Genomic DNA, 24187 nt, shown 5'->3' on the forward strand with positions numbered 1-24187 from the left:
TATAATATGTATGGCTCCCATGTTGGGAGCGCTCCGTGTACCATGTGAGGCTCATCAGCATATTTTTCAGTGCTCCTTTTCAGTTTTGTGATTCCCTAGAGAGCAGGGGCACCACCTACAATGTTGTGGGGGTTGTAAGAGGCACAACAGCCCCCTCCAGAAAATAACTAACTAAATTAAACATTTGTCTCCCATTGCAAAGACACATGACCTGGGCAGAATGTTGCTTTACTTTCACAATACTCCTAAGGCTGGAACATTTGTTCAACGGTCTGCGAGTGCAGCAATCTATAGTGGTTGGTTCTATGACTGCCTGTTATGTGCCCTAAATGTGTTAAAGAAAGACTCAGATACATGTTATGATTATTTTAAATGCTTTATTTACAATATACTGCTAATAATGTTTATCACAATAATGACTACATTTAAACATGGTTAATAATTACAGCAATATAATGGTTGTTCATAGCGCGTGTAGTATTGGACTTTTAAATGTGGTAACTCTCGACAAAGCCAATAGGCTTGCTCTATGTAATTGATGTGGTGACCTTGGACAAAGCCAACAGGTGTGCCTTGTATAGTTTTGCGATTACCCTTTGACAAAGCCAATAGGAATGCAGTATTTAAAGTGCTACCCCATATTGTGGGGTTGTATCTGGTATAGGTGGGGAATGCACTGTGATTGGTGGGGTCACGACCCATTAGGGAGCTATTATGATTGTAGAATGTCACCAAAGTTATTTCAATCTATCTGATGTATATATTTGTAAATTAATGTAGTAGTATTTAGTAGTGTTCATGTAATATATGCACTTTTCCTTTTCCAAAGAAAAAGCACGGACTGAACAATCATTTATTGAGTGTTATTATTGCATGCCAGCAAATGGTGATTACTGGGCCATCCTACCTTCCCTGAGTAGAGCTTGGGCTGCTCTGCTACCCTGAGAGAATCAAATGCTACAATGGGGTTATTGGTTCCCATAAAGGGGAAATTGTGGACCTATTTCTTGCACCACCCTCAAATCCTGCACAAATAATAACCCTAGTTCTTTCACTACTGCAAATGTCTCTTGTTATCATTGTGATGCACCACGGTGGATCCTAGGTGCACCAAGGCCTTTTCTCTAGTAACATAATTAACATACCCAATTATTAGAATATATAAATATGATAATGCGAACATGGTAGGGACAAGCAAATGAGATTCCTTCTCTTCACTTCAAACGATTCTTTAGTTAAACAAGTTTACAACACATCCACAACCTCATTCATAAAACAAAACCACTTTCCATTTAGATCTCTCCAAAAACAACGCTACTAACCATACACAACAAATGGAGCAGCTACTTTTACTCTGGATATTTCATAAAACACTTTGGTCTTTTAAGGAATAGGAAAATTCCATAAAAAACAATCAAATACAACATGTAGGCATTTTATATTATGTGTCTAGTGCTGTACATCAGCAATCAGACTGTTTTACAATGGGCATGGACAAACAGTTACAGAGAGCAAAGCATCCTTAACAAGTGGAGGGTGCAGGACTGAATTGTACTTCTCTTTACAAATGTCATGGAATGTGGAGGAACATGCACTTTTCTCCCCACTGTTGTGTTCTCAGACAGACCAAAAATTCACAAATGAGGTCCACTGAAATTAATTGTAATTTAATTTGCCTTGTGCATATTTACAGTGGGTATCATGATAATCGAAGAGCATTATATTATTTGGTGAGTCAACTAACTCCAAAATTGTTTGCCAGCTACACTCCACTACCACAGTATGCCATTTATATAGTAGTTAATGTTTTCTTATACATAGTAATTATATTTTGATCATCAGTTACACTGAAAATAGTATGAATCCACAAAAGCTTTTAAAACCCTATAATAAAATATTTATGTTCAAGTGTGTTGGATTTGCTCACCATCACAGCAGTGAATAAGTACCAGGCAATTGTGTTTGCTAATCAGGGGCCACCTCAAGTACAAATTTTGACACCCAAAATGCAAACCGGAAAATCTGTAATCTTGTTCTAATCACTCACGCATAAGAATATCACAGGAATGTCTGCTGATCCTTTTTTTCAATTCTTATATAGCGTGAACAAGACCTGAAGGCATTGAAGCGCTTTAAACATGCACCAGTTACATTACAGAAGGAAACATTCATTTTTTGGTGGCACAGGCAGACTAAAGGGCCCATTACGAGTTTGGCGGTCAGACAACCTGACTGGCAAACTCGTTGTGAGGAGACCGCCATGGAGCTGGTGGTCACTCCCCCGGGTCCATTACGAGGTTTCCACTGGGCTGACCGGAGGAAACCTCTGAAATCAGTGGTTTCCACCGGTTAGCCCAGCAGAAACCGTGTGGCGGCATTGGCTTTGGCAAGGTCAATGTCATCACACAAATGGGGCCTCGGGCACCCTAGGGATGAGGACTGTTTCTGCAAACAGTGCACATTATGAGGGTGCCGGCGGGGGGGCCCTGCACTGCCCATAATATGGGGTCCCCACCATGGAAAGCTTGGTGTAAACCGGACTTATGATCAGCATGGCAGTGCTGAACTCAGAGGTCCCGTGGCTGACCACAGCTCTGACCACCTTTATGCCGCCGGGTACCCTATTTCTGGTGCGGATGGCGGTCCCCTGGTGGTCCGACCACCAGTGTCGTTATATGGCAGTCCGACCACGTGGAGTGAGGTGGTCCGACCATCACTGCAATTCTGGCGGCCCTTGGACCGCCAGACTTGTAATGAGGCCCTAAGTGATTTGGCCGGAATCACAGGAAGTTGAGCCGCCTTGAGACTCTAATCTGGTTCCCCAAGTTTGGCAACCCTGGCTATTACACCACATCCTCTCTCCTTTTCAGTGTCTGCTTTCACTTGGCTTACGATTTCAACTAAAGACACTATTTTAGAACAACTGGCTTTACATGGCTTTACATGAAAATCTGTGGGTGTTTGTCCTGTTCGCTTCAATTATGCACCCATTTGTAATGATAGGGATTTAGTAACAGCTATTTTGTGCTGTGCTGCGATCATTTCTTCAGCACAAAATATATTTTGAAGCAGAAAGTTGGGCAGTGCTGCTGTTTGCACCACTTTGCCTTATAAAGCGTTGCTTGACGTCATGTTAGTGCCTCTGCTGTGTAATAGGAAATCTGGGCTTCTGTTTTTTTAACTGTGTTTTAGCTCATGCACTAACTCACAGTTTTACAGATATCGTACATGGACTGTAAACAGTGTAATGTATTGTGAAATGGTCACATATCTCCATTCTGTACCTTTGTAAAGGTGTAGAATATGTTCATCAAACAGCCCTGCAGTTGCCCTCACTGCCATACCCCAAGATAATGCCCTGGTAGGCTTTTCATCTTCATACAATAACATTTAAGCAGCATGGCTCTCACGTGGAAATTAGATTTATTCTGATAGAAAACTGTAAGGTAAATTTAACTTCAGAAATGGGGTCAGATATACAAAGCCATTTTGTAATCACAAACCCTGCGATTCACATCACAGGGCTTGGGGCCATAAAATGGCTTTTAGATATGTATTAAACCCATATTACGAGTCTGAAAAGCTTTTCTGACTATAAAAATAGGTTTAGCGACCCATACCAAATAAAAATTAGTAAGATGCCTGAAAGGGGCACCCTCACCTAATTGCAATTTGATACAGCAAGCATCAATGTTTTTTCGACCACAATGGTAATCACAAACTATTGATCAGTTACCAACTGTTAGAAATGGGGTCTTTGGTTGGCAGTCAGGTTACCCCCTGTCCAAGCAAGGACCCTCACTCTAGTCAGGATAAAAGAGAATCACCCTCAGCTAACCCCTGCTTACCCCCTTGGTAGCTTGGCACGAGCAGTAGGCTTAACTTCAGAGTGCTAGGTGTAAAGTATCTGTACCAACATACACAGTAACTTAATGAAAACACTACAAAATGACACAACACAGATTTAGAAAAATAGAAAATATTTATCTGAACCAAACAAGACCAAAAAAAAAAAAAATCCACAATACACAAGTCAAGTTATCAATTAAAAAGCAAAAAGAGTCTTTGGAGGTGATTCTCACCCTGGCGGGTGGCGGAGGCCGCCCGCCAGAGTTCCCCCCTCCAAAATACCGCTCTGCGGTCGAAAGACCGCTGAGGGTATTTTGGGTTTTGCACTGGGCTGGCGGGCGACCGCCAAAAGGCCGCCCGCCAGCCCAGTGCAAAACACCCTTCCCACGAGGACGCCAGCTCAGAATTGAGCCGGCGGAGTGGGAAGGTGCGACGGGTGCAGTGGCACCCGTCGCGTATTTCAGTGTCTGCAAAGCAGACACTGAAATACAAAGTGGGGCCCTCTTACGGGGGCCCCACGACACCCCATACCGCCATCCTGTTCCTGGTGGGCGAACCGCCAGGAACAGGATGGCGGTATGGGGTGTCAGAATCCTCCATGGCGGCGCAGCGAGCTGCGCCGCCATGGAGGATTCATTTGGGCAGCGGAAAACCGGCGGGAGACCGCCGGTTTTCCGCATCTGACCGCGGCCAAACCGCCGCGGTCAGAATGCCCTGCGGGGCACCGCCAGCCTGTTGGCGGTGCTCCCGCCAACCCTGGCCCCGGCGGTCATGGTCAGAATGACCCCCTTTATGTAGTTTTAAACACACACTAACACTGTTAGCGTGAAAATGTACCTTGGGTGCGTCAAAAATAACCCCGCACGGGAGAGTGTATCAAAAAAGGCTTGCGATGTGTCGATTTCACTCAAGAGCGAGACCGTGCATCGTTTCTCCTTTCGTCGGTTCGGGCGCGTCATTTCTTCTCTCCACAGGAGAGCGATGTGTCGATCCGGTGAGCACTTTCGGCTCCGGGCAGGCATTGCGTTGTTTTTACACGCCCAGCGGTGTTTGTGTCGGAAATCCAGCGGCTTACGATCTCCCAGCCTCCGTCAGCGATGCTGCATGTCGTTTCTCCAGCTCCGTGCGTCGAGTCTTCAGACGCGTTGCAGACGAGCATCGATTTTTAGCCACAAATCCGGTGGCGCGTCGATTTTCAAGCCGCAGGTCAGAGTTTCCTCGCACAGCGTTCTGTACGTGGATTTCTTCCTCTTAGGCTGCCAGCCTCTCCTTTCAGGGTCCCAGGAACTGGATGGGCACCACAGGGCAGAGCAGGAGTCTCTCCAGAGACTCCAGGTGCTGTCAGAGAGAAGTCTTTGCTGTTTCTGAGACTTTAAACAACAGGAGTCAAGCTCTAAATGAAGCCCTTAGAGAGTTCTTCTCAAGATGAAAGGCACACAAAATCCAGTCTTTGCCCTCTTACTCTGGCAGAAGCAGAAACTGAGGGTAGCTCAACAAAGCACAGTCACAGGCAGGGCAGCTCTTCTTCCTCAGCTCTTCTCCAGGCAGAGGTTCCTCTTGGTTTCCAGAAGTGTTCTAAAGTCTGTGGTTTTGGGTGCCCTTCTGTTACCCATTTTCTCCTTTGAAGTGGGCCTAATTCAAAGCTAAGTCTCTTTTAAATGTGAAATCTTGCCTTGCCCAGGCCAGGCCACTGACACTCACCTGGAAGTTGGAGACTGCATTGTGTGAGGGTAGGCACAGCCCTTTCAGGTGTCAGTGACCACTTCTCCCCTCCCTCCTAGCACAGATGGCTCATCAGGAAATGCAGACTACACCCTAGCTCCCTTTGTGTCACTGTCTAGTGTGAGGTGCAACCAGCCCAACTGTCAAACTGACCGAGACAGGGAATCCACAAACAGACAGAGTCACAGAAATGGTATAAGCAAGAAAATGTTCACTTTCTAAAAGTGTCATTTTCAAAGACACAATCTCAAAATCAACTTTACTAAAAGATGTATTTTTAAATTGTGAGCTCAGAGACCCCAAACTCCTTATGTCCATCTGCTCCCAATGGGTATCTACACTTTAATCATATTTAAAGGTAGCCCCCATGTCAACCTATGAGAGGGACAGGCCTTGCAACAGTGAAAAACGAATTTAGCAATATTTCACTGTCAGGACATATAAAACACATTACTATATGTCCTACCTTAACCATACACTGCACCTGCCCTTGGGGCTACCTAGGGCCTACCTTAGGGGTGCCTTACATGTAGGAAAAGGGAAGGTTTAGACCTGGCAAGTGGGTACACTTGCCAAGTCGAATTTACAGTGAAAACTGCACACACAGACACTGCGGTGGCAGGTCTGAGACATGATTACAGAGCCTTTGATTTACAGGCCCTGGCACCTCTAGTGCACTGTACTAGGGACTTACTAATAAATCAAATATGCCAATCATGGATAAGCAAATTCCATACACATTTTGTAAAGGAGCACTTTAACACTGGTTAGCAGTGGTAAAGTACCCAGAGTAACAAAAACAGCAAAATCAGAGTCCAGCACACATCAACAACCTGGGAAACAGAGGCAAAAAGTTAAAGAAGACCATGCCAAGGATGGAAAGTCTAACACCAACCTTTTAAAGAAGGTGGGAACTGATTCTTAAAGAGAAAAGTGTTCCCTTTGGACACCTTCCCCGAGATGAATGGTGTGAAGGGATGGCAGTGCAGTATGTAATGATCGAGGCAACCCTGCTTGCTTCCCCTCTAAGTTTTCAGAAATGGGAAACTTTTTTTTTTTCCAAGGAGCACTATTTCCTTTAAGGTACAAGACCTGCTTTAAAACAAAAATAGATTGTCATTTGGGAATGCAAATGCAGGGATGATAGTCTACTGTTCCTTGCAAGCCTCCACTCCTGTGTTTGTAGCCAATCAATAGCAGGCACAAATGGCGATCTGGCTAATTAATATTCGTTTGGGTGGGTATTCCATGACCACCTGTGACTGACAATTTGTGATGCTACAGACTTTGCAATACAAAATCGAAGACTGTTCTCCAATTGTAAGTACAGAATTTGCAACTGCTTTTTACAAACTGAAATGGAGGTAGGACTGATAAGGGTAGCTGAACAGTTCAAAATCATAATGTTAATAACTGCTCAAATGATTTAAATGGCTGAACTAGCTTTCCCATGAGAAATTGTCAGGAATACTCCAGCTTGCCAGTAACAAAAGTTTCAAGTATGGCTGTGACTGAGTGATGGTTGAGGTAGTTGAGGCTGGCTGATTATGAGGAAGAATGATTTTTTTACTGTGCAAATGGTGTTTGAGGTTGTAGTTTATAGGTGATCTGAGGATTTGATCTGGTATGGGAAGATAAGACAGTCAAATGGTTGTGGGCATGGTGAATGAAGGTAAACAGAACTAATAATTTTTAGATTGAGCCTCTAGCAGTACAAGACCTTCCAGGGACAAGTGGTAGATAGGATGTATGTGGCCCACACTTAGATGGGAGATAAATTAAACTTTTTGAGACTCATCAGAAACACTATGAGAGTTTGAGACTGTCTAATTCCCAGGCCCTGCTGCCACCTCCTGCTGTGCATAACCCAAGACAGTACTATGTGGGGGGGTTGACTGGAAATAGGAGTGTATGCACATGGAGGATCTGCTAAATGAGAAAAAAATGATTTAAAAAAGCAAGAAATTCACTGCAAAAAGTAAAAGTTAAGGTGGAGTTATGGTTAGCTTTTGATATAAAAACTTAACGTATGTTGAAAAAAAACCTTAGACATTCACTGACAAAAACCACAGTTAAAATGCAGTTATGAGAAGAAAACTAAGGGCCTAATTATGAGTCTTGCGGTCTTGTGACCACCACACTCGCAGTAGCGATCTGGACCGCCTCTGCTGTGGCAGTCTGACTGCCAAATTGCGACCCTGGTAGTCCAACCGCCTGGGTATCGCCATCCCCGCCGGGATCGGTGATCCCGACAGGCTGACGGTGAGTGCAGCTTGCAATCAGCCAGATTGGCGCTGCACACAGCGCCGCCCTGATGATTACAACTTGGTTCTCTGCCAGCCTTTTCATGGTGGTTTCACCGCCATGAAAAGGCTGCTGTAGAACAGGTGCCGGGGGCCACAGGGAGACCCCTGCTCTGCCCATGCCAGTAGCATGGGCAGTGCAGGGGTCACCCTGCCCAGCACCCGCATTTTGAGCACTGTCTGCTGTGCATATTACGAGTGTGCTGGTGCCCCCTGGGGGTGGCAGCATTTCAGCCGACTTGATTACGAGTCAGTGACAATGCTGCCACCACTTTCCCCCTGGGCTGACTTTCTGCCCGCCAGCCCAGGCGGAAAGCTATAATGGGCCTGGCGGGGTGGTCACCACTACAGTGAAGGACACCCTGTCGGGAATTTGGCGGAAGTGTGTTCCTGTCCGCCAAACTCTTAATCAGGGACTTATTCTAAAACACACTAAAATCACCAGTTATGGCTAAATGAACTAATCATAACTCATGCATCATATGACATCATTTATGACTTGTTAAATAATATCACTGATGAAATCACTGATGAAATCACTGATTGCATCTCAAATCAAATCGCCTACTTTGCAATGTGACCTGATAATACATAGATCACATCACAAACCAGATTCCCAAGTTGTGCATCTTTGGTTTTTGAATGGGAATAGTACATAGGGCTTTTACTTCTCTAGCTCTTGTTTTCTATCCATGCCATTCTCGTCTTTGCACGTGGAAATAGTGTTTTCTCAATTATACTTGATTCGTTTTTAGTATTGTAGTGCAAAGCGTTCTTCCATGAGGCATATATCTTGCCATTATATTTATCACTAACATCAAAATCTAATACTAATCTTAAACTATGCATGGTGTGTTTTATTTTAAAATGCATGACCGGTTAGCATAACCAGAATGTATGTCTTTGTCTTTCAGGACACTGATCTCATGACCTTCAACATCTCCATCCACCGGTCTTGGTGGCGGGAGCATGGGCCAGGATGCGTACGGAGAGTGGTGCCCGCTCCGCCCAGCCAGAGCTTAGATGATCATTCCTACATCTCAGTGTCAGGCTGCCTCATGGAATTTCAGTACCTCGAGGTCATCCACAGCGCTGTTCAAGTACTGCTCTCCGTAAGTTACACTTTCCTTTGAGGTGTCGACTGCATTCATTAGACTGAAAAAGACCAAATAATTGAATGCTGCATAAAACTGGAACCTATGTAAAAGGTTAAGAAACTGGAAGGAATTGCAATTAATATAATAAAAATATTTTTGACATTTGTATGTAATCGGAAGCTCCTAGCCTTTCTCCTTAGTGGATCAGTAAGATTCTTCTAGATTCAGCACAAACACGAAGCACCTTTAATGTAGCAGGTCTTTTCATTGATGAAACCTGAGGCTTTAGGTTGCAGAATGGGATAAAAATGAATTGATGGCGAAACAGCATTATCTTCAGGACGCTTGTCAGACTTAGCTCCGAGGGATAAAATGTAAATCCAGGGCAGGCGCATCTTTCCAATTCTAATTTAAAAGTTTAAACTCCTGCAAAGAAAAATGTGAAATGCTTCTCACCAAAATGAATAAAGCGATACGCTTCACACGTCAGTAGCTCACCTCAGGCTAGAAGGAGGAAGCACCAGGAGAAAAGATTCCAATTTTTATAGAACTGTGAGATTAACAGGGGAGAATGTCAATGCACGTGATCTTCACGGCATTTGTATGTCATACGACCAACACTTTATATTTTGCTTGATCTACATGCGTCACATCATATGTTTTTCTTTTCACCTCAAAATAGCGATGTTTCTTCTAAAAAAAAAAAAAAAGAATAACTACTTGCCAGGCAATTTGTAGAAGGTGTTGTGCCTACATGTGTGGGTCTGCACGTGCATACTTGGTAGGTGGTGATCATCTTACCATCACCGCCATGGTTTAGGATGGAAGACTAGTTAATAAGACTGAAATGGAGGTAGAATTAGAGTTGGAATTTATTGAATTATACTTTTGTTTGCCTAATAGTAGCACTTTGATAGTTCTGCGAATATCCAGTGAAAGAGTAATAGATTTAAAGACAGCTATTCATGTAGGGGATAATGATCTCATTTTTTATTTGGTATTTTAAAATGTACAGTAAAAGTGAAGCACTGAGGGGGTGTGGCCAAGTGAGCCATCATGGCGGTGGCAAACTGAGGGAGCTCCCGATCCTCCTCAGTACTAAACGATCCTGCCAGGCAGCATATTGCCCCCACCAGGATACGAGGGTAGGGGCGACTCAAGAAGACTGAAAGGGGCCAGTCGGATCCCGTGGTGGGCCATAACGGCCACGGGAGAGTAAGAGGAGGGCTGAGTCTGGGGCTGGCCGTGCGGGCCTTGCCCGGTGGCGTCAACGCACGAGGGTGGCTGGGGAAGCAGTGGCGAGGACCAAGGTGAGCTGTGGCTGGTGGTGGAAGGGACCCTTTGGAGAGAGGGCCTTGTTGCCCAGCGTGGGAGGGGAGAGGTGGCGTTGCGGCCCGGTGGTGGTGGTGGGAGGCGCTGGGCTGCCGCCGCCTGGAGCCGCCCTGCTGGCCCCTGTCCCTCCCATCCCTGCTGAGTGCTCCTACCTCAGCACGAATGAGACTGTGGTGGCGGCCTGGTGAGCCTCGTGTTGGGGCTTGAGACGCGGTGTGGAGGAGACCAACGCTCTCCCCCTCCGGGACTCATGGGGAGAGCTTGAAGTCTGCGGATCCAGAGGTGGATGCTGCATAGGGCTGTGCAGGGGCCCTGATTGCTAATGGTGCCTCAGTGTGGAATGCCGCTCACCGCTACGAAGACGACGGAGTGGGCCTGTGATGGGCCCGCACGGCGGTGCGGCCTGGCTGGCTGCTGTCTTGGAGGGCCGCTGGAAGATATTAAGGGCCCAGAGAACTGCCCCCCCTCACGCAGTTGCTTACATCAGGAGATGCGCAGCGGTCCCTTGGACACGCCGGGGGTGACTGTTCCCCCTGCGGTGGATGAGTGCTGCCCTACGACCAACTGGGGCGACTGGACTGGTACCGCAGCCAGGATTGGCTGCTGATCGAAGGGGCCATGAAATTGAGGCTGTATCGCGGCCCGGGCCTGGTTTGCTGTGGGGCCATCTCTGATTGTGGGAAACCATCATGGGGCATGGGCTGGAGCCGGTCTGGGCCTCCGGCTGACATCACTGGAGATAATTGGCGGACTGCCTGTGAGACTGACAAAGCTTCTCCTGCCAGGGCCCTGCACTTGTCAAACTACAAGGTGAGACATGATCACTGTGGGGCCCTCTGATCCGAGGGGGACATGGGGATGGATGCAAGAGGGCTGCCGAACTGAGTGCTGGTGCGGCCACTGGTCTCCTGGTCCCTGACCTTGATCCTAAGAGAGTCTGCGTGTTGAGAGGGGACATGCGCGTGAAAGATCCCAGATACGGATCGGGACAAACCCCTTCAGACTAAGGCGGCACAAACTAAAATGGATCAGTACACAGTACTCAGGGACTCTGGAGCCGGCCGGGTAGCTCCCTCCGGACATGGCAAAGCTTCTGAAGGCAATCCAAGACTCAAGGGAAGAGGTGGAGTCAAATGTGGACAGGGTCTGCGTGGACCTCTCCCTGGTGCGTCAAGATCTGCAGCGAGCGGCCGAGAGGGTGACTGAGGCTGAGACCAGAATTTCTACAGTGGAGGACGTAGTGTCTGCACTTCAGACACGGATTACTCAACTCACCTCAAAGGTGGCTGGGTTGGATGAGAGGGCTGAGGATGCCGAAAACCAGTCACGGAGAAACAATCTCCACCTGGTGGGGCTGCCAGAAGAAATAACAGGAGACAGAATGGAGGACCTCATGGAGACCTGGTTCCGATCCTGGTCGTCCGAGGACAAGCTCTCTAGTTGCTTTGTGGTGGAGAGGGCGCATCGGGCACTTGCCAAGCAACCTCCACCGGGGGCTCCTCCCTGGCAGGTGGTGCTCCGACTCCTTAAATAAAGAGACTGTGACACTACCCTGCAGGAGGCTCGCTCCTAAGGGGAATTATGCTACTCAAATGACAAAATTCAGATTTTCCCAGACTATACTCATGCTGTGCAACAACGCAGGCAATCATATGAGGAAGTTAAGCTAAAACTAAGGGTGCTGAACATATGTTATATGCTCCTCTTTCCGGCTGAATTTAAGGTGATCTACGGTGCTTCTTCCCTGTTCTTTGAAGCACCACAGCAGGCACGGGAGTGGACGATGGAGCAGAGGGAGCTGCATCCCAAAAGTGAGTTGGTAGTGGATCGTACGAACGGGGCCGAGGCTCGCCGCCGAGGCCTAGGTTGGAGGCTTGCGAGCAGCAGCAGCGGTCCAGGCGGGGGTGCCCCCGGGGTGGGGGAGGAAGAGACGCCTTGGCAAGTCCGTCCCCAGGACTGGATCTGAAGCAGCCAGAGACCTGTGACTCATCTCTATCGGATACTCCGGCCATTTTCTACTCCAGTGGGTGTCCCCATTGACTGAAACTGTGACAAGGCTTCGAGCTACTGAACTGTGAAGGCCATTGTAGCTAGTACTGGAATATGTTTGAACTAAGTTACTGTGGTCTTGAGTCCTCCCAGCGGTCAGAGGGCTGGGGGTTAGGAGAGGGTTGATGTTCAGTTGGGGGGCTGCAGGTGTGGGGTAATGCCTCTCATTACATGCTTAGTACTATTGTCTTGAAGCTGTCAGGTGGATTATCCATACATGAGCGGGGGGTATCAAGCTGTAATTCGCCTAACACCTCCACGAGTTTCTTCAGGTTGGGGTGTCAAGGAGTCAACAGCTGCTTCTTGGGTGGAAGTGTGGGGATTTGGGGAGGAAGGGCACTGTTCTTGTTGTTACAGTAATTCATATTGCATGTTGTTTTCAAGTTTAGATGCAGCTGTTCCACACACTTATCCCTTGAGACACGACCATAGACTGGGTGATGGAGTGCTAGTATCTGGTCGCGTGCTCCGCCACCCCCACATGCTGTCCCTTGCTTGCCGGGATGCTCTGTTGGTCAGATAGCCATATTCTCATGCACAAGATGATTTAGATCATTTCATGGAACGTTAATGGGGCTTCTGGACCATGTTAAATGGACCTTAGTACTTAGATATATCAAGAGACATGACCCGGGAATTGTCCTACTGCAGGAGACGCACGTAAAGGGAACTCATTGCTCCTTTTTGGGGCGCTTCAGATATGATAGGGTCTAGACCTCGGGGTTTATTCGAGCATCTCGTGGAGTAGCCCTGCTGCTTCATAAGTCGTTACCATTGACTGTTACTAAGGTTCACGAGGACCCATTGGGGAGGTATATTGGAGTAGAGGGTCAGATGGAGGCCAAGCAGTATAACTTGGTTTCCTGCTACATTCCCCCACATCTGTTGCAGGTCACCTGTGTGGTGTTTGGATCGCGGTTGGCATCGCTTCTGGCCGGCTTCACATTGGTAGGTGGTCACTTTAACGCAGTACTGGACCCGCTCTGGGATGTTTCAGCGGAAATTAGTTCCGCCTGATGCACCTGTTCAACGAGCCTTAAGAACTGGGTGGACTTGTGGGGACTTTGTGATGTATGCATGAGCGTGTCTACACCCATCGGTCTTCCGCACACCACACCGAGGCCTGAATTGACCTTGTATGGGCTCCAGCTACAGAGGTAATGAATCTGTTCGGATCCTTCCCACAGGTGTATCCGATCATGCCCCATTGTTTGCCGAGTGGGGGGATGGGTATCGGACACATCATCTGATCTGGAGGCTCAGTGCTTGGCACCTGAAGTCCCTGGGGTGTGTCAGTTTTGTAGAGGGAGAACTTCAGGCTTTCTTTCGACGTAATGTGGGCTCTGTGGCCTCCGGCACAGTGGTGTGGGTGGCCTACAAGCCAACAATGAGGGGTGTTACCAAAAGTTATACTCAAGAACAGAAACAACGCCAGCGGATGTACTGTGAACAACTTGAAGCTAAGATATTGGAGTTGGAGGGTTGAGCTAGATGCACGAATGCACCAGTGGTGCAGCGCCAGTTGGTCCTGTTGAGGTCAGAACTACGTCAAATATCTCTTGAGGAGGCCAAACAATGTTGGCAGGCATCTACCAGAAGAGTCTATGAGATCGACGATAAGTCCAGTACACTGCTCTATTGGGTGGCAACACAGGGGCCAGTGACCAGAATAGTTTCTGCCATACGAGATAGAGAGGGAAACACCCAAGGGGAGTTGGAAGTGATTGCCCAGGCCTTCTCAGCATATTACCAAGACCTGTATGCTAAGGACCCTCTCCTGCATCTGGTGGAAGAGCGTTTCCTGGTTTGGGACCTCCCGGTACCAACTATTCCATCTACTCTTGTCGAAGACTTGGACAAGCCATTAACAGCGTAAGAGGTGGATGCCGCCATTTCGGAGCTTAGTGGGGGTAAAACCGCCGGGCCTGGTGGGTATCCAATAGAGTACTATAATAAATTCCGTTCACTGTTGGTACCTCATCTCCTGAATCTTTACGGTGCGGCCCTGTCGACAGGGGATTTTCCCCCTGGACTTGACTGCACCACTATCGTGGTCCTGCCCAAGGTGGGGCAGGCTCCAGAACAGTGTGCGTCATATCGACCGATCTCTGTATCAACGCTGTTCTAAAATATATGCCAAGGCTCTGGCTTTGCATCTCATGCGCACGCTGATCCACCTCATTCAGCTGGACCAATGCGGCTTTATGCCTGGCAGGAGCACGCAGCACTGTATTCGACAAGTTCAGGTGGCTTATTCCATGACTCCTGCTCCAATGCTCGCCTGGCCCTTCGTCTCATAGATTTTTGTAAAGCATTCGACATGGTTTCATTGGACTATATGGAGGTCATTTTAGCATGTATAGGGTTAGGGCCATTGCTCTGCCAGATGATCCGTCTCTTGTATCAACACCCCACAGCCCAGGTTTGGATAAATGGGGTGCGCTCCCACACATTTCCAATTCAACTGGGAACATGACAGGGCTGCCTCCTGTCTCTGCTGCTCTTCACGCTGGCAATTGAGCCCCTGGCGGGCTTATTGTGGAGCGATCCTCTGATGTGGGGCTGGAGATGGGGAGATGGAGTGGAGGATAGAGTGGCACTGTATGCGGACAATGTAATGGTGTTTCTCAGTGATACGCACACATCGGGACCCAGATGCGTGGAACTGCTGGAACGGTTTGGGGAGGTGTCCGGGCTCTGGGTCAATGCCCAAAAATCTGCATTGTTGGAGGTCTGGGGGGATGCAGAGTGTCGACAGTGGTGTCCTCAGGTCCCAGTGCGTAGAAATGTGTTTAAGTATTTGGGAGTCCACAATTCCCTTATGCCTGTTTTAGCGTGGGTACAAAATTTGGGGGATTTGTCGGAGCATCTGGACAGGGACCTGCAGCATTGGAAGGATCTCTCCCTAAACCCCCTTGGGCGCTCTGCTCTCCTCAAAATGATGTGGCTCCCTCGATACCGGTACTCCCTCATGAACTATCCTTATCAAATACCAAGGGCATGGTTTTGCGCTCTCCCCTCAAAATTTACCAACTCCATTTGGAATGGAGGGTGGCCCTAAAACTCATAAAATGGGACCGCCGTCTTACTCGAATGACCCCTATGTGTAATGGAGACTAGTTGCACCAACTCACCACATTAAAGGGCTTTCGGCACTGGGCCTTAATAGGGGTTACTTATTTAGGCGACGTTTACACAGGGGATAACCATATGTCGTTCCAGGACATGAAAAAACACTATCGGCTGCACCAGATGCAGTTCTTTCAATATCTGCAGTTGTGTCATGCCTTGGGTGCCCACGTTTCAGCTGATACCCAGATCCCTGATTATAGTCCGCGCAAGGCAAAATTGTTAAATGGGAGCCTAGGGAAGAAAGCAGTGTCCCAAGTTTATAAAGCTCTGCTTACAAACGCCCAGACAGGTTTGACCACCTACGCCAGAGGTGGGCGGGCGGGGTGGGGAGCTGGGTGACGACGACTGTCGGGAGGCACTGTTGGCCCCCCCAGGAAGTTAGCCATGTTGGCTAGGCTGTGAATGGCACACTTCAACTATCTCCACACATCTTACTTGACCCCTGCAATAATGTCCAGAATGTCCGACGGAGCGGGGTCTGCCTGTGCTAGGTGTAGTCTCCCAGGGGGAGACTTCCTCTATATGACTTGGACCTGCCCCCAGTTACGACCCTTGTGGGAGGGGGTCGGCAAGGAAATAGCAGAGTTCCTAGGGCGTCCCATATATTTAAGCCCCAAGGTTGCATTGCTGGGACTTTTGGAGGAATTGGGAGGCCCTAGGGCCGACCGGATATATGTAGGCGTTGCGTGCGTTGTTGCTAAGAGAAATATTCCTCGGGCTGGAGGCTTCCTGGGGCTCCGTCATTGGCGAGATAGAGGGCAGAGGTTGATTGGTGTGCACATCAAGAAAAATCAATCTACGAGGCTCGAGAAAACATGATAAAATATGGGGGAAATGGTTGGCCTACTATGATGTTTTATTGTAATGTATTACTAAATAATGATTATCTAGCTATGGTTTGTGTCTTCTGGTTTGTACCTATAATCCTGATGATTACGGAACTCAGCTGTATGTGTATTCTTCTCAAATTTAACGAAAATAATAAAATTTGGTACCCCAAAAAAACCTAAAGTGAAGCACTGATTCTTGTGTTAAAACTGTGGCCACCTTTGCTTAGTTCGATGGCCTTTCATCACAAGACTTCCTTGGTTAGTATTTGTGGACAATGCAGACAACTTTGACATGGGGCTGAGCTTCCAGTGACTACCCCAGGGCATCTAATTCGACCATGGCATATGTTAATATTTAGGTCTTGTCTGAAGCATTGAGCACACGTTCTCTCTTCAAGTTCTATTGTATCTTAAACAAATCTAAAAAGGGCTTAGATCCCACCCATTACTTACCATTGGTTGGCATCTTCATCACTCTCACTTCTTTTGTCTTAATTGGTCAGTGGCATCAGGGCTGTTTCATTTTGTTGGCACATCTTGCTCCAGGCTATTTTAAGAGAATTTTGCTTTCATCAATTTAGATTCGACACATGCACACAAAGACAAAAGAATTGTTCGATACACACTCAGACACAGTAGTTTCAAGCTGACATATATCACATATATAGCTACTGTATACTTTACTTTATTCTATGCCACTCCACTTTACTTTATGCCACTCTACGCCACTGCACTTTGAAACTTTACTCCACTCTATGCCACTCTACACCACTCCAAAGCACTCTGCACCACTCCAGTCCACTCTACAACACTGTGCTTTACTTTATGCTACTCAACTCCATGTCACTCTACTCCACTCTATCCCACACCACTTTACTCAACTCTACTCCACTCTATGACACTCCACTCTGCAACACTCTACTCCACTCCATTCTACTCAACAGTCTATTCCACTACACCCGACTTCACTCTAAAACACTCTACTCCACTTCATGACATGCTACTCCCCTGTATGACACTACTCCACTCTATGACACTGCACTCCATGACACTTTACTCCACTCCACGCCACTCCACTCCACTCTATGACACTGGACTCCACATCATGCCATTCTATGCCATGTCACTTTTTGATACTCTATTCCACTCTTCACCACTCCACTTTATGCCAATCCACTCTATGACACTCTACTCCATGCCACTCCAAGTTACTTTACTTCACTCTACGCCACTCCACTCTATGCAACCCCACTCCAATTTACGGCACTCTACTCCACTCCTCTGTACTCCACTCCACTTTATGACACTATATTTCCTGACATTCTACTCCACTCCATTCTATGACACTCCAGTCTGCAACGCTCTACTCCACTCTGTGCCACTGCACTCTAAGACACTCACCTCTATGGCACTCTACTGCACTCTGCTTTTCACCACAGCATGCTACTTCACTTCACTCAGCTTTACTCTGCTCCTCAACACTCTAGTTAACTCCATGCCACTCCACTTTTTGCCACTCCACGACACTATACTCAAGTCTACACCACTCCACTCTACGCCACTGCATGCTACTTTACTCCACTCTAAGCCACTCCACTCTAAACCACTTTACTGTATGCCATTTTACTTGATAACACTCCACTGCACTCCGCTCTACTCCACTCCACTCTACAACATGCTACTCTACAACACTTTACTCCATTCTGTGACTCTCTACTCTTTGACATTCTACTCCACTCTACAACACTCTACTATATTCCACTCCACTGTGTGCCCAACTACGCCATTCCACTCTATGACACTCTATTCTGCTCTGCGCTACTCCACTCAATGACACTCCACTCTGACACTTTACTCCACTCTACTCTACTGCACTCTACACCACTTTACTCTATTACACTCTACTCCACTATATGCCACTCCACCACACTGTATGCCACTCCACTCTACAACACTCTACAGCTCTCTATGCCACTCTATGACACACTACGCTACTCCACTCCGTGCCACAGTTGCCACTCTATGCCATGCCACTTTACTCTAGTCTACTCCACTCTACCAAGCTCCACTCTATGACACTCTACACCACTGTACTCCACTCCACTTTACTTCACTCTATGCCACTCACTCTAAGACACTCTACTCCACTCCACTCCACAACACACTACCCTCTCTACGCCACTACTCCACTGAATGGCACTCTACTCTATGACACAGTACTCCACATTATGTCACTCCACTTTATGACACTCTATTCTACTCTACACAACTCCACTCTTTGCCATTCCTCTCTACCGCACTCCTCTCTTTGGCAATCTGCCCCACTCTATTCTACTCCACTCTGCTCTATAACACTCTACTCCATAATACTGTACTCCACTCCAATATATAACAGTCCACTCCATAAAACTCTACTCACTCAATGCCACGGCACTCTACAACACTCTACACTAATCCACTTTATGTCACATCATACTACTTTACTCCACTCTATGCCTCTCCACTCCACAACAGTCTACGTAATTATATGCCACTCCAATTTTTGACATTCCACTCTTCAACAGTCTACACCAGTCTATGCCACTACACTTTACACCACTTCACTCTACAATGCAACACTCTACCCCACTTCATGCTGCTTTACTTCACTCTAAGCTACTCTGCTCTATGCCATTCAACTTTACTCCACTCTAGTCTGCTCTATGCCACTCCAATATATGCCACTCCATTCTACAGCACTCTACTTCAATCTATGCCATTCCAGTCTATGACACTCCAGTCTGTCACTCCTCTCTATGATACTGTACTCCACTACGCTCTGACACTACACCCCACTATGTGACTCGCTACATCACTCCACTCTGTGCCAGTCTACACCACTCCATTCTACGCCACTCCATGCCACACCACTCCACTCTAGTTTGCAACACTCGCCACTACTTTATGCCACTTCACTCTACACCACTGTATTCTACACCACTCCACTCCAGCAAACTCTACTCCACTCTTTGCTAATCTAGACCACTACACGCTTCTCCACTCTATGCCACAACACTCTATTCCACTCAACATCACTCACTCTACACCACTCTACCCCACTCTATGATACTCCACTCTATGCCACTCAATGCCTCTCTACTCTATGGCACCCTACTCCACTCTGCATCACTCCACTCTGCAACACTCTGCTCTATACTATTAGGTGGCATTCTACTCCACTCTGAGCTACTCCACTCCACACTGTTCTAAGCCACTCAACACAACACCTTTCCACTCTATGACACTCTACTTCACTCTACACCACTTCACTCTATGCACTGCACTGCAGTCCTCTCCATGATATTCACTCTGCGACACTCCATGCCTCTTCACTCCATAACACTCTACTCCACTCTATGCCACTCAACTTTGCACCACTCAACTCCACGACACTCCACCCTACAACACTCCATTCTATGACATTCTACTCCACTATATGCCGCTCAACTCCACTCTTTGACACTCCACTCCACATCACTTTCTTCTAGGCTACTTACTTTTAGCCATGCTAACCGCAGCCTTGCTGGTGCACAGCATGGCTAAAACAAATTGGAAAACCAATAGTTCTCTTATTGATGAGACACATTGGCTTTGCCAATGTTTGTTTCTCCAGTCAGTTAGACTGGCCACATAGTGCACAAAACCCTTGTTTTGGGCAGGCCAATGGAAAAGCATTACTAATATTCTAAAATGAACAGGACCACAGTTCTTACTATCACGTGGGAGCATGATGTAAAATATAATTTGAAATTGATAAGAATGATTTGTCTTGAATGCAGATGTTTACTAATAATCAACATTTGCACATGCCACATACCAAAAGCTATAAATCCAACACCCAGGGCAGCTACTAAAATAGGGTTCTGGTCTCCCGAAGGCAGTTTCAGCCCTGCCTCTATTTATTATAATGCTTCCTGTCCAATCAAGAGAGATGTGTAAAAGCACCTGGATTTCACAGTGATTCCAAACTGACACAAACGTGATTATCCATGAAATATTGCAACATGCATTACCATTGGTTCTCTTTTGACACCCTGAGATCATGCCCCTTTTCAGATCAAAGGCCCATACTCCAACTAAAAAGCCACAGCAAGAGCAACAATTGAGCAACTGCCACATGCAACATGTTGCAGCCATGCTCAGTCATTAGTGTATCAGGTACATTGTTTACTGTTCCACTGACTAATGTAAGGTTCCTAGTCACATAACAAGTATGGATAAGCCCAACAGTACACAGATAAGAAATCATGCTCAACTTTACTCCGTGTCAGTGGGAGTATTTACAGTAATGGGCTCCCATGCTCTCTACAATCTTTATGTCTAGCTTGAAAAGCGCAGCTCTCTCAAGATAAACTGTTACTAACCCTTTAAAATATGATTAGAATGGACTTTGGTCCCACAAGATGAGAAGTGTTCTCTCGCCTCTTGTTTGGTGTATCACTCCACCTCCCAGGGACCGTTTAGCAACAGGTTGTTTTTAATGTTTTAGTTAGGACTCAAATGCAAGCCTGCCCTATTAACTTTGCACAAGCCTGTAGTATACAGGGCCAGACCGGGGAACAAATAGCAGCCAGGGCAAGGAGCTTAAACCAGAACTCCTCGCCCTATCTCTTTCATCCAGTCTCTAGTATTCCCCCTCTCATTGCTTCCTCTCTTCCTTCTCCCTCCCTCCCTCTCTTCCTCTCTCTTGATGTCCCTCTATGCCCACCACAATTAACCTTTGGGAAAGTGGTGGAGGCACCAGGGGCAGTCTTGGGCTTTCAAAATCCGGCTTCTAAGGCTCCAGCCCACTGGAAAATGCCCAGGGGAATGAAAGGTCTGTCCATCCCTGGTTGTATATTGGTGGGGCTGTTGTGTTTCCTAGTTGAACAGGTACGCATTTTTCTAAAAGTATGATTATAGGGCTCATCTTTAAAGCAGAGCGTGAGTGACTTAGAGCGAAAGTGCTGACAGAAAGATAACAATCTCCTCTTAGAGAGTAGCTCACTCCAGCTGCATGAAGCCGCTCTTTATTGATGGATCATGTGGGATGGTCCAGGAGCTGAGCTGGGCTTGTTCATAACAGAAAACGGGATTTGATTAGAAAGGCATTTTGTTGAAAAGGCAGTGCTTATTTTGAGTCAGTGCTTTCCAGTGCGGGGCACCAGCAAAAGACAGATATGGGAAAGACAGAGGAAGAGAGAAATGAAGAGAAAAACGAAAAAAGCACCTCAAAGGGAGAAAGTTCCGTGCTCGCACATTTAATTGTAGCGACCGCCTTTTTCAGAGAAGAGTTTTGGGCACCTTCGCGTTTTTATTTACAAATTAATCACAGGTATAAGGCTTCCAAGGTCACATCTAAAAGTAATCTGGAGAAGCTACTCCAGAGTAGTGGGGATTAATTATTTGCCTTTTCCAGACACGATCTAGCTGTGGTTCCTAACTTCGAATGGAACTTGACTAGAAAAGCAGTTAGAAAATGTACAAGGCTTCCAAGGCCGGATTGGCTGTAAGAAGCAGCCATAGTCGCTACCTCAGATTAGGAGAGGTGAATTCAGGGACGTTTCCAGACTCTATCTAGCTGCAGTACTTTAATCTCCAGATGTGATAGCCAGGTGTTGGAAGTTCCTAGGTAGAACAAGCCCTATCCCAAACTGACTCCCAGCAATGACATTGGCAACTGAAGTCTGCAGGAAAAGCTAGAGCTGATAAAGACAGGTGTTTACTTCAGATGCTCCATGTTTGTCTGGTACCACACCAAGGTCAAGAAGGACTTTCAGTTTCCTGACCTTAGGTTTGAGGTTAGTGGTTCGGTTTAAGATATGAACAAATTCAGTGTTCTTGTCTTTTTGATACACCTTTCTTCACATCCACAGTTTTGACCCAATGAAACATGTTTTTTTAAACGTTAAACCGCATGACAGCTGCACCACTCATTTCCTGAGATGCAGCAGGGAGGATTGTTTTTGCTAACTGATAACATTCACATTCACTTTTCACACTAAACGTATGATGTTTTAACAAGGTTCTGTAATGTCATAATTAATATTATTCTGACTTTAAATTGGTTTAATCTAATAATTCAAAATAGTTCTATAAACTTTGCCAGTGGGGTTGCACTGCATTTACTAGGCCTGGATATCGTGGTTTCTTATAATTTCTCGAAAATTCCGGTTAGGTTTCAGAACTGCGGACCCAATGAAAACCCCTCCTGTGTCTAAATAGCTGTGCTGGTCAACAATGTGGAAAGTATCAGTAGACTATCAAAACTTGGTGAGATACAGGGAAATGGAGTGAGACAGAAGTCCTGCACTGGAGTCGTCTCTCGTGGGATTCGACTGTTTCAAAGGATTGCATCACTCTGTGTCGATATTATCAATCAATCAATCAATTTGTTGAGCGTGCTACTCACCATATTATGAAAATACGAAGTTCTAACCAGCTGGAAGAAAGAGGGCATAATGGCAGTACTACAAAACCAACTAAGTCTCAAAAACAATTAGCTACTAAAACATGGTTTACAGTTTCAGCAGTGTATGATGTTATGACCAGCTGATCCGTAATCCGGTGATGGCCCCTGGACTCTACTGAATGAACACTAGAAACACATTTCAAACAAATGGGACAAGAGAAAGCAGAACTAAAGTGGTACGGCAAGGAAGGGACTAATGTGGAACTGAAGGAACAGACAGGGAAAAATTAACGAGGAGAGAGTGATGCAAAAGGGTTGAGAACTACAGCCCAAATCGGAAAAACCAATGCAGCCAGAACACACATTAATAGGCCCCCCCAAGAGTCTAAATAGGGCTCTACCCCTCTTGACAATGATATGACCTCAATCTAGTGTTCCTACCTAACTAAGATTCCACAGGCTTGTTCGGCAGTGTTTAAAGCCCCTGTGTGCCTGTTGTTAACCTGAATCCTGTCGGACTTCCATTGCCACCCATTGAAATGACAGAATCTTCGACGAGTAGGTGAACTACCAGGGTAGTTTATTATATGATTACAGAGCATAAAGAGCGACGCCTCAACGATAGGAACCCAGTCACCAACTGTCCCCTAGAATCTACCTACAACTACATTCGACCCTTGCCACATTTACTTAGTGTTCTTGCAAACCCTACTAAAATGGCCTATATTTGTACATGTACTACAAACTTTTCCCACAGCAGGGCACACTTTTGAATTGGCCAAATGTTCACTTGACCCTCCTCTATAACATAGTTTCATGCCAATTTTCCTCTTCTCCATTTTTTTTCTCTGTGCTTGCCATCTTTGGTCATAGTAATACATTTACCGATTCAACACTACTACTTCCAGTGCCTTTCCTTACAGTCAGGACACCTTTCTCCTAAACATCTATACTTCTGGCTACATCAACTGAAGTTTTTTAACATCAATTCACTGCCACATGACCACAATTTCTCTTGTATTTTCCGAGATTTAGTCTTCATCAACAATTGATCTCTCAATACTTGGTCATTTGACATTTGCTCAAACTTACAAGTGACAGCTAGCCTTCTAAGTGCTGCCATAAATCGGTCAATCGATTCCTCTTCCTGCTGGACTCTAGAATAAAATTTACATCTTTCTAGCACTACATTTATTTTTCTTCCCTTGCGCTCTTGTAGTTGTTTCTTTGCACTTCGATATACATTAGCATCACCAATATTATCTGTTGATGATAGGCTCTTGAACTCTTCAAGACCAATAGCACCTAATCTGTGCTTCAATAAGGCTAAATATCTTTCAGGGGAACATTCCTTTTCCTCAAGAACTTCTACATATGCTTCAAAGAAATCTACCCATAACTCCCATTGTATAGGCGGTTCCCCTGGCTCAGTCAAAAATAAAT

The 24187-nt window shown here is 46.3% G+C and overlaps 1 protein-coding gene across 2 annotated transcripts in view; it reads left to right on the top strand.

Annotated features, from left to right (window-relative positions):
* NKAIN3 (sodium/potassium transporting ATPase interacting 3) overlaps positions 1 to 24187 on the top strand; it is a 2356170-nt gene that overhangs the window by 1628923 nt on the left and 703060 nt on the right. For both annotated transcript variants that reach the window (XM_069220246.1, XM_069220245.1), the window contains exon 4: positions 8789 to 8986. In XM_069220246.1, coding sequence (XP_069076347.1) covers positions 8789 to 8986 — 198 coding nt within the window. The remainder of the gene's footprint in view (positions 1 to 8788; positions 8987 to 24187) is intronic.

This window comes from Pleurodeles waltl, chromosome 2_2 (genome assembly GCF_031143425.1).
Source record: "Pleurodeles waltl isolate 20211129_DDA chromosome 2_2, aPleWal1.hap1.20221129, whole genome shotgun sequence".
Lineage (NCBI taxonomy): Eukaryota > Metazoa > Chordata > Amphibia > Caudata > Salamandridae > Pleurodeles > Pleurodeles waltl.